This window comes from Nannobrachium achirus, assembly GCF_963921795.1.
Source record: "Nannobrachium achirus genome assembly, chromosome: 8".
NCBI lineage: Eukaryota > Metazoa > Chordata > Actinopteri > Myctophiformes > Myctophidae > Nannobrachium > Nannobrachium achirus.
Genome location: NC_137817.1, coordinates 558509 through 571008, shown reverse-complemented (window position 1 = coordinate 571008; position 12500 = coordinate 558509). Strand labels below are relative to the sequence as shown.

At 38.3% G+C, this 12500-nt stretch overlaps 1 protein-coding gene across 1 annotated transcript in view; it reads right to left on the bottom strand.

The window, feature by feature from the left end:
- The window catches only part of LOC308290438 (large neutral amino acids transporter small subunit 4-like), a gene marked incomplete at its 5' end in the record, with an annotated part of 45660 nt that overhangs the window by 14669 nt on the left and 18491 nt on the right, over positions 1-12500 (bottom strand). The window contains 3 exon segments of the mRNA XM_080732271.1: positions 3903-4041; positions 7726-7753; positions 7755-7919. Of these exon segments, the coding sequence (XP_080588397.1) occupies positions 3903-4041; positions 7726-7753; positions 7755-7919 (332 nt within the window).

The following is a 12500-nucleotide window of genomic DNA, read 5'->3' as shown; positions in this document are numbered from 1 at the left end:
CACCCCATGAATATTGTTTTAATCCGAGGCACCCCTACATTATAATTTACACTCCCAGCACCTTATATTTATAGCATATCGTTGTTGTCGGGTGGAAACCTTGTATATCCAAAACCGTTAGTTTTGTATTTATCATCTATAAAATGTACTAAACTAGTGAAAACAGCAGATCTTATTTTTTTTATTTTTTATTTTTTTTATTTGACAGGGACAGTACTCATTAATCAACATGTCAGTTAGTAAATGAGCCAGAGTTGGCCATAGGCTAGTTTTCATCTGTAGTCCCTGGGCAGGCTGTACACAAGTAGTAAAAGGCTATCTATACAAATCATACAATACATACAATACAGTACACTACAAAATAATACAGTAAACATTTAGGGGATGTAACCATAGCAAGTTGAGTGACTCCAGTGACTGATGGAGCAGATAGCCATGATCGCAAGCTTGACCCTCTCCAAGCCAACTCCCACGGTTGAAGCCGACAATAGTAAAATAGTAGTAAATAGTAATAGAAAATAGTAATTAGTAAATAGTAAGTAAAATAGTAAATTGTAAATTGTAAAGGGGACCAATACTAGCCACCCATGAATAGCTCCAGTGACAGCTGGAACAGATAATTACGGTACTCGTGATTACAAATCTGACCCGATTTAAGCCACCTCTTAAGGTTAAACTTGAAGGTCAGATAGTTGGAGGACTGTCTTACTGTTCCATAGATTGGAGGCTCTAACAGAGAGAACTGTGTTACCAAACACGCTCTGCCTGGATGGTACCTCACAGTCCCCTCTGGTAGCCCTTGTTGTTGTTCTGCCACCACTTTCACAACGTTTTATGAACTGTTTCAGTGGAGGAGGTGCAAGCCCATTGAGAACCTTGAACACAAGACAGGAATCCATAAAATGCCTAAAGCTTTCAAAGTTAAATAAATTATATTTTTGTACTATATGGCAATGGTGGTAACGGTTGGGCTTTTGATCGAGTGTTTTTAATGTCTGTTTGTATAGTGATCTGCTGTTTTCACTAGTTTTGTGCGACAGTCTTGTATGATGAAGCAGGGCTTTGCTTTTCCAAAAGACGTACACATTTGAAATTTGGAGATACGAGGTTTCTGCCCGAGAGTGACGATATTTTAGTGATTATGTTGCGAGGAAAACGTTGAGATAACAGCCATTTTGGTTAGAACTGACTGAACATAACTTTGTACTTCAAGTTTAAAATGATAAACTTAAAACTTAAAATAAAATATTTTTTTCAAGTTTCCAAATAAATTCCAAATATTATCAAATGATCTCGCGGCACCCCTGGACTGCCGTCGCTGCACCCCAGGGTGCCCCGTCACCCCAGGGTGCCCCGTCAGCCACTTTGAAAACCCCTGATCTAGAGAGTTAGGGGAATTAGCAGAGTCACTAAATGCTTACCAATAGCGTTCTGCGCTATGCGTTCATAAAGGTGTCTACCAGTAAGACTCCCTAATCAGGAGATAAGCGACCGTCACGTTGCATACACAAACTTTAGAAGGCAATGGTAGCCAATCAGGAGGGAATATGGGAAATGGGACAGATCCATGTTGATGACATGACTGTAGAGATACTGTGTACCGCTTTGTGTGATTTTAGGGCAAAATCTGTAGGAGCAGTGTCCAAAAATGTGACTAGGTCTGGTACTTTGTTCCTTATGTCTGCATTGGTCATTTTTCTTTTTTGTACAGATTATCCAAGTACATAATCTATGCTTTCATGTGATGTATCATTTGTTGAAATTGGAGCATATTTGAAGATGTTATGGACATTTTAAACTTGTTGCACCATAAAACCCAAAGTGCTTAAAAAGCCATTTGAATGCAAGGAACATTTTGACACCTCTAGGTAGCCAGAAGTGGGAGTGACAATGGGAGGGACAATAGGTACTTACCTACACCCCTAAATCACTCCCCCCAAGTCAAACCACACCCACAGTGGTATAGCTGTCAACTTCAAAATGTACTTTTATTCCACTACAATTATTTAAAACTACTATTTAGTAGTAGACCTGTGGTAATATATTGTTATATAGTGCTTGCAGCCATGTAAGAAATAGTGGCCAAGGAGCGGCATAGCTCAGGGGTAGAGAAACTGGTATTAGAGCACGAAGGGTATAAATCCCGAAGGGTTCCCGGGCTCCCCCTGAGTTAATGTCGAAGGGTCCTTGGGCAAGACTCTGAACCCCTAATTGCCTCCGGTGAGTAGGTTGGTGCCTTGCATGGCTTCCTCCGCCACCGGTGTATGAATGTGTGTGTGAATGGGTGAATGTAATGCACAATCTATGTAAAGCGCTTTGGATTAAAAGCGCTATATAAATGCACCATTTACCATGTCAGAAATAGTGGCCAATGGTCTTTTCTACCTCCTCCCCTCCTTATATGCTCATCCTGTCATTTTCTTCTTTTTGTAGTTTTTATTTTTCACTAAAATAGTGTATTACAAAAGAAAAAGTTTTTACAGTGTAAAAAAAAGTCATTACAAAAGAAAGTGTTTACAGTGTACTCTTTAACGTCGGCTACGAAGCTTGCGGAGCATCTGCTGTACACAGCTAAAGCAGACAGCTAAAGCAGAAGCACGGTCTTCTACAGTTTGGATCAATGGATTTACACGCTTTCTTTCTTGGGAGCATTAGCAACACAGAGCACTTTTGCAGCATGTTTTGTAGTAAGAACGTGGGAAGCGGCGGGCGGGCTTGCAAAACACACTTTTTAGGGCACTCTAGCTCGGACACAGAATGGAGAAACTTGTCCATTCATGGGCTGCAGTGAGCTTGAGTAACAACTGAACTATAAAGCTGACGCCTCATTATCAAAACTTGCGCAAATGCAACGCTCTCTGACAGAGAGTCTCTGTGTTAACGGCGACTGCTTCTCATAATAAACAGCCAGCGCTAGCGCGAAGCTAACGCTATAGCGTATCTCGCAGCTCGGCCACTCGTAAAGGTCCTATGCCGGTCTCTCATCTGTTTACTTCATAAGCGTGGAAAAAAATCGAAGCAGCTTGTTGAAATAAAGTTTATATCGCTCATTTTGTCAGCCGGTTCTTTTTTTTTAGACACGCTACCTCCCCTGGTCACGTGGTATAGACACAACGAATAATAGAGGGGAAAATAATGCACCGGCTGACAAAATGAGCGATATAAACTCTTTATTTCAACACGCTGATTGGATTTTCTTCCACGCTTGAAAAGTACAGTTGAGAGAAGTGTATAGGACCTTTACTTTTTGGACAGAATGTTCACAAAAGGTAAGAAGCGTTCATGAGCGGCGGGGCTTTATTTTTTACCACAGACGAGAGGCTGAGATGTGAGATGCGCTGTATAGCGTTAGCTTCCCACTAGCGCCGGCTGTTCCATTACGAGAAGCCATCATCGCCGCGTCTTTCTTTGTGTGCCCGAGAGCGACTCAGAGAGTCAGATCACGACGTATAAATCCAAAAAAAAAATCTTCCAGAATACTGTCTTCTGCAAACCAATAACATTAGCGAGATGAAGTTAGTCGCTGAGAGTGTTTACACTACAACCAGATGCACCACGCTGTATGGGGCGGTGCTCAAAGCGTGAAATTCGAGACAATGAGTTCTCAGAGCGCAATCTCTCCTCCCCCAAAAAACACGGATAACTCCTTACAAAAGCAGCCTAGTTTAACAAATAAAAGTAGCCATTGTAGTACCTAACTTGTGTGATATGTGAACTAAAACCTCTGGTGAAAAAGTTTCTCACCTGATTGCTTTTATATATACTTGGACATATCACACACACACACACACACTCACACACACACACACACACACACACACACACACACACACACACACACACACACACACACACACACACACACACACACTTTAGTGAGGTCCCCATGGTGTTATTCATACCTTTAGTGAGGTCCCCATCAGTCAGAGACTCCAGGATGGTGTTCATGGCTCCCATGTAGAAGATCAGCCTCAGCTGAGTGACGCACATCGTTATGAGACTCAGCATGAAGATGGATGAGAAGACACTCTGCATGAAGGACTGACCTACAGTATGGAGACATTAATATAATACATTAATAACATATTAATATAATACATTAATATAATACATTAATAACATATTAATATAATAACACATGGTTATGAGACTCAGCATGAAGATAGAGGAGAACACACTCTGCATGAAGGACTGACCTACAGTATGGAGACATTAATATAATAGATTAATATAATAACACATGGTTATGAGACTCAGCATGAAGATGGATGAGAAGACACTCTGCATGAAGGACTGACCTACAGTATGGAGACATTAATATAATAGATTAATATAATACATTAATAACATATTAATATAATAACACATGGTTATGAGACTCAGCATGAAGATGGATGAGAAGACACTCTGCATGAAGGACTGACCTACAGTATGGAGACATTAATATAATACATTAATAATATATTAATATATTAACACATCGTTATGAGACTCAGCATGAAGATGGATGAGAACACACTCTGCATGAAGGACTGACCTACAGTATGGAGACATTAATATAATACATTAATAACATATTAATATAATACATTAATATAATACATTAATAACATATTAATATAATAACACATGGTTATGAGACTCAGCATGAAGATAGAGGAGAACACGCTCTGCATGAAGGACTGACCTATAACACATTAATATAACATATTAATATAACATATTAATATAATACATTAATATAATACATTAATAACATATTAATGTATTAACACATATGGTGCCAACCCCGAGTTTCCCGAGTTTGTATTGGTACTAGTGCTGTGCCAACCCCGAGTTTCCCGAGTTTGGGCCGTTTTTGAAAAAAAAAAAAAAATTTTTTTTCAATTTTTTTTTTTTCAAAAAAGTTTTTTGGACCTCCAGAAATGTAGTAGGCATGATCGCGATCGCGAAATTGCATGTTTAACCCCCATACCAACCCATTCTTTCAAACATGGCAGCCATGTTTGTTTACATCTGTAGAAAACATAATGGCTGATAAATCATGAATGCCTGAACGAATTTCCAAGCGGATTTTTTTGTTTGAAAGCTGTGAACAGCATCTACACACGTGGTGCATCATCTAGGCATGGGCGTGCACTTTTTACACACTTGCACAATTACATGGAAGTCTATGGTAACCATGGCAACGCGAGACATTGAAGAGAAAAAATCATTGCAACATAAGTGTTAACACATGGTTATGAGACTCAGCATGAAGATAGAGGAGAACACGCTCTGCATGAAGCTCTGACCTACAGACGCATTAATATAACATATTAATATAATACATTAATAACATATTAATATAATATATTAATATAACATATTAATATAATACATTAATATAATAACACATGGTTATGAGACTCAGCATGAAGATGGATGAGAACACACTCTGCATGAAGGACTGGTCTGTAGAGAAAATATTAATATAACATATTAATATAATACATTAATATAATACATTAATAACATATTAATATAATACATTAATATAATACATTAATAACATATTAATATAATACATTAATATAATACATTAATAACATATTAATATAATAACACATGGTTATGAGACTCAGCATGAAGATGGATGAGAACACACTCTGCATGAAGGACTGACCTACAATATGGACAAATTAATATAACATATTAATATAATACATTAATATAACATATTAATATAATACATTAATAACATATTAATATATTAACACATGGTTATGAGACTCAGCATGAAGATGGATGAGAAGACACTCTGCATGAAGGACTGACCTACAGTATGGAGACATTAATATAATACATTAATATAATACATTAATAACATTAATATAATACATTAATATAATACATTAATAACATATTAATATAATAACACATGGTTATGAGACTCAGCATGAAGATGGATGAGAACACACTCTGCATGAAGGACTGACCTATAGACACATTAATATAATACATTAATATAATACATTAATAACATATTAATATAATACATTAATATAATACATTAATAACATATTAATATAATAACACATGGTTATGAGACTCAGCATGAAGATGGATGAGAACACACTCTGCATGAAGGACTGACCTATAACACATTAATATAACATATTAATATAATACATTAATAACATTAATATAATAACACATGGTTATGAGACTCAGCATGAAGATGGATGAGAACACACTCTGCATGAAGGACTGACCTACAATATGGACAAATTAATATAATGGACGTTCATAATTCCAACACCAGAGGCAGCGCCACAGATCACGTTCAACTCAAAGTCAACTCAAACAAAGGGTCAAACTCGTTCTTCTGCTATACAACTAAAATGTGGAAAGCCTTACCGAAGGCCTGAAAGGAGTGTGGATCACTAGCATCCTTTAAAATTGCCCTGAAAAACCACTTACAGGCAGCAGCCGTTAGCAACTGGCAAGAACAAACCTAGCCCAACCCTTCTCTGTATTTACCTACTGTATATATATTTTGCACTGTTTATTTTATTTTTATTTACTTTTTTTCCTGAATATATCTACTGCATAGTACTGTGTTCTATCCGTCTGTCATTCAATGTTATATGAGATACTTAAATGGTTTCCTATGGAAATAAGCTTAGTCTAAGATCTCCTTTTAGTAGACCTTGTACCAGTGAACTGTACCGTCATGAAACTGTACTTTTTCCTATGCAAACTGACAATAAAGTCTTCAATCAATCAATCATCCAATCAATCAATGAATTGAAATTTAAAAAATGTACTGTACTGGCCAATCACACAACAGCAGAGAGATTGGACCAATCAGAGAGACTCTTACTGTCTTATTTAAACCAATCATAGAGACTCTTACTGTCTTATTGGACCAATCATAGAGAGTCTTACTGTCTTATTGGACCAATCAGAGAGGTTCTTACTGTCTTATTTAAACCAATCACAGAGGTTCTTACTGTCTTATTTAAACCAATCATAGAGAGTCTTACTGTCTTATTGACCAATCAGAGAGGTTCTTACTGTCTTATTGACCAATCAGAGAGGTTCTTACTGTCTTATTGGACCAATCATAGAGACTCTTACTGTCTTATTGACCAATCAGAGAGGTTCTTACTGTCTTATTGACCAATCAGAGAGGTTCTTACTGTCTTGGTTGGCGGTGCAGTTCAGCTCCAGATCCACCGTTGAAAGACCAATCATAGAGAGTCTGACTGTCTTATTGGACCAATCAGAGAGGGTGCTTACTGTCTTATTGGACCAATCAGAGAGGTTCTTACTGTCTTATTGACCAATCAGAGAGACTCTTACTGTCTTATTTAAACCAATCATAGAGACTCTTACTGTCTTATTGGACCAATCATAGAGAGTCTTACTGTCTTATTGACCAAGTCAGAGAGGTTCTTACTGTCTTCATCAGGAGCAGCAGGCCAGCCTAGCCAATCAGGAACAGCTCCCGCAGACCTTTCATCCAATCAGAACAAGCCTCCGTCAAAAGGCCTGATCGAAAAACACTGATTTGATGACATCATAAACTCATCCCCTTCTCCTTTTACCATTCACCCAACACTGTGGGTGTGGCTAACTTCAGCTGGGTCACCACCCACCATGACAACCAGGCATACTTAATGAACTGGTGGGTGTGGCCAAATAAAAACATCATTTTAACATGATCAGGTATGATAATACCTGACCATCATGTTTTGGGGGGGTGGGGGGGGGGGGTGCGTACCTTTTCCAGCACTGGGTCCTGGTGGTGATGATGATGAAGCTTCATGGAGTGTCCCACGCTGAGACGGCGCCCCACGCTGGTCACCTGACGGTAGAACTGTTTCCCCGTGATCTTATGGTCGAAGCCCAGCCAGCTGAACTTGATCTTTACGCTGTTAATATAAATATATGTTACTGTTACTGTAATGTTACTGTAATGTTACTGTAGCCCAGCCAGCTGAACTTGATCTTTACCCTGTTAATACAATATATATGTTACTGTACTGTTACTGTAATGTTACTGTAGCCCAGCCAGCTGAACTTGATCTTTACCCTGTCAATATAAATATATATGTTACTGTACTGTTACTGTAATGTTACTGTAGCCCAGCCAGCTGAACTTGATCTTTACCCTGTTAATACAATATATATGTTACTGTAATGTTACTGTAGCCCAGCCAGCTGAACTTGATCTTTACCCTGTTAATACAATATATATGTTACTGTAATCAGAGGCGGCCGCCAGGGGGAGCTAGCGGGGAACTTGCCCAGGGCGCCACTTTGCGGGGGCGCATGAAGAAGAAAAAGGATAAAAAAAAGTAGATTGACGGCCCTGCAAACATAAGATCAACAGTCCACCAAAGAGATTCTATAATAAGAGACGGCAGTCCTTAGATATATGGAATCACCACTAGATGGCACAGCTGTAGTGCTGCCGCCATCTTGGAATGATGGCTCTGCTCTTAAATTAATCAAAACAATTAAATTGGGTGTGAATAACGTTTTCCAAAGCTGTCTTGATCACCCAACAAAGTGAAAATCACCATTGATATTACATATTATCATAGACTGCTAAACAGATCAATAGAAGCATAGAATAGTAATATTTTTCAGTTATAAGAAATAGTAATAATTTGGTATGAATAATACATTTCGGATTGTTCTAATTGGTCTAATGTTAATTTATTTTATCTGTTTGACATTAGTCTGGCTTTTGTGGACAATAATTTATCATGTGGGCCTACATTAGGTCTATATCATGTTTTACTGTTTTGTCATGCATAATCTCTAAGGAACAGATTCAGTGCTGCCTAAAAAGCAGCAGAGGGCAGAGTTTTCCCCTCCTTTTATAATGATGCGTTTTAATCATTTCTATTTGGTATTAACACATCATATAAACATGTGTGGCCGCACGCAAACATGCATTAGCATACACGCATGTGCACACATGCACCCTGAAATGTTACTATTAGTAAGTCATTTCAGTTTTGATCCATTGATAAATATTATAAATAAAATAGTAAATCATTATGGTAGTATGCATATAGGCTATAATACGTTTTTGCTGTTCAACACAGACCAGTTATATAGAACCATTAAATATATCATAGTAGAGCAGAATAAAAACAAGTTTTTGATTGTACAGCATGACTTTATTATGTTTTTTTTAACCACCGGAAGTCGTCATCATTCCAAGATGGCGGAGCAACATGGGTGCTGCTTGTTGTAATGGGATGTATAGGGAGTGCCGTCTCTTATTATAGAATCTCTTTGAGTCCACTCCTTGTCTGTTTAAACCAGACCGAATACAACAACACCCCCTGGTGGTAGTGATAGAGGCTGGCAGCTCCAGGCATCTCCACTCCGCCCCCCCCCCCCCCCCCCCCCCCCCCTCCCCTCCTCCGGGGATGTGATGTCATATCCACGCGCCAGTATTGAAATTGAAAACAACGTCTGTTAAAAAGAAAGCATGGAGTTCGAGTTCTTCACTACTATGGACATGACTAGATATTATAATATAGCTGCTTGCCCTGAAACATCACATGGAGAGGATCATTTTGTTCCTGACTTTACTCTACAAAACACAGACCTCAGGCTCTTATCAGCCAGGATATAGGAACTTAATTGTCTCACTGTGCGTGACTGTGAAAGAACCATTTCTCCTGACCAGCCCAAGGTAAGACTAAGACAGTCAGATCATGCTTTTATAAACCCTATTATATTAAGCCCAAAATGGTTCTGCCGCCGTGTAGAACCGAACCGCTTTTAACTTAAAAAAATGCATAATTTGCACGCAAATACCCGATTTTTTCGGCCGCACTTCGCGCGGCCATAGGGCGGAGCTATACTACCTCGCCTAGGGCGCAATATAGGTACCAACCGCCACTGACTGTAATGTCACTGTAGCCCAGCCAGCTGAACTTGATCTTTACCCTGTCAATATAAATATATATGTTACTGTAATGTTACTGTAATGTTAATATAAATATATATGTTACTGTAATGTTACTGTAGCCCAGCCAGCTGAACTTGATCTTAACCCTGCAGTTCAAGTTAAACTTTATTAAAGTTAGTTTGTATAGTCCATATCGTCAGGTCCAGGGTGTATATATGTAATGTATAATGTATATCATATCTTACGTATAGTGTGTGCCAACAGTGACGCAATTGTAGTCCTTAGCGGCCATATTTTGGGTCAAAACACGGGTGTTTCAATTGTTTGATTGCATAGAACTAATGCTTTACTCCAATCAGAACACCTGTGTAAGGCTGTGTTGACCCAAGAAATGGCCGCTCTAAGAACTACATTTGGCACACCCTATAGTCCATATCTTCAGGTCCAGAGGTAAATATATATATATATATATATATATATATATATATATATATATATATATATATATATATATAAATATATAATGTATATAATGTATGTATCATATCTTACGTACACAGTAGTCCATATCTTCAGGTCCAGGGAAAGGCTCCAGAGGTATATAATATATATATATATATATATATATATATATATATGTAATGTATATAATGTATATAATGTATATAACGTATATATAATGTATATAATGTATATAATGTATATATATATAATATATATAATGTATATAATGTATATATATGTATATTAGGCCTGCAACGATACACAAAATTCACGGTTCGATTTGGATCGATATTTTGTGGTCACGGTTCGATATTTTTTCGATACAAAAAAATTATAAAATACCCCAGTTTTTTCCCTTAAATGTATTCAAACGCATTTTCAACTTTCAACAACACCCATATTCTCGGGCAGGGGGTCCCCAGCCCTAGAATATATATATACAGTATATAGTATCAAAATCAGCTTAACCACTTTAATCTAGCTTGTAGATCTTTTTCAAAAAGAAATCTAACAATGTTTAAATATTTTTGTTCATTCTAACAAATCTTGCATTTATCAGCACAAGATATTTTCAGATGTTAGTCCACTGCCAAATACATATTAATTTGAGGGTTCCTGATATGAACAGGTTTGAGAAACACTGTTCCATGGTGTATTCTTAGCAGCATGTAAAACAAATGCACCTAATGGAGTTACACTTGACTAATTTCCTGCTGTGCATTCTTAGCAAAACATCAAACTAAAGGGGGGTTATTGTAAATAACCTTAAGTTCTCTCTATAAACCCCATTATCAAAATAGGATTGTTGCCAGATTTTGCGAGAGGAATAAGCAACCAGGTCTATGAATACAAACCCAAGGGAAGTGAATATAGGCCATATGAACACTTTAAACCTATATATGTTGGCTATTTGAAAATAGCTGATCCGATCTGCAAGCTCACAACCACAACCGCCATTTTTAATTAGCAACTTTACATAAAAACAAGCCCAACGTCAATGTAGCTTATAATAATCAGATGTGGCAACAAGCAGATTCCTCTGCATGTCTCGCTGGCTCAGTGAGAGGGCAGGGGCGTCAATTGGGTATGGCAGGGGTATGCAGCTGCCATACCTTGGCTACAGGGGGAAATAATAAAAATGTACTTTTCATCGTGCCTGTTGCTAAGGTATGGCAACATGACTGGTGTCTAGTCATGTTGCCATACCTTACCTTTTTCTGAACTGACGCCACTGTGAGAGGGGACTAAGATTTGCTGCTTGCTCGAGCGGCTCGCATATTCGTCAGTCAGAGTCAGACAACATGATCACACTGTGGATATGCCTGAGACCCCCTATATTTTACAGTCTATGCTGGGGACCTGCCTGGATCTCGAGGCTACACTACACCTTGGCTTTTGTGTTGGCAATCTGATAGTCTAGCTGCAGGCTACGATAGCTTGCTAATGCTAACGCTAGGCTAAACTGGCTAAAGTAGCCAGTTTAGGGGACAGAGAGAGAGAGAGAGAGTGTGTGTGTGTGTGTGTGTGTGTGTGTGTGTGTGTGTGTGTGTGTGTGTGTGTGTGTGTGTGTGTATGTGTGTGTGTGTGTGTGTGTGTGTGTGAGAGAGATATCCTCTCGGTGCGTAAGAGTGCTAATATGTTTCTCCATAGCCAAGAAAGAGTGCATCTTCTCCATTATGATTCACATGAGCGTCACCCGTGAAAAGAAATCCCCCCCCCCCAAAAAAAACAGCGTCTCTTTCTGTCTCTCATCTGGTCAGTTCAGGCTGTGCAGCTGAGTGCACGGCTTTACGCATGCACGTTTCTCTCTCTGTGTGTGTGAGGAGCAGCAGCTGCGGGCTGCTGATAAAATATATATATAATTAATTATCGTTCGGTCGTTCGGTACGTAGTGTGTACCGAACCGAGACCCCCGTATCGAACGGTTCGATATCGGTTCATTTATCGTTGCAGGATTAATGTATATATATAATGTATATAATATAATATCTTACGTATAATCCATATCCTCGGGTCCAGGGAAAGGCTCCAGAGGTATATATATAATGTATATATAATGTATATAATATAATAT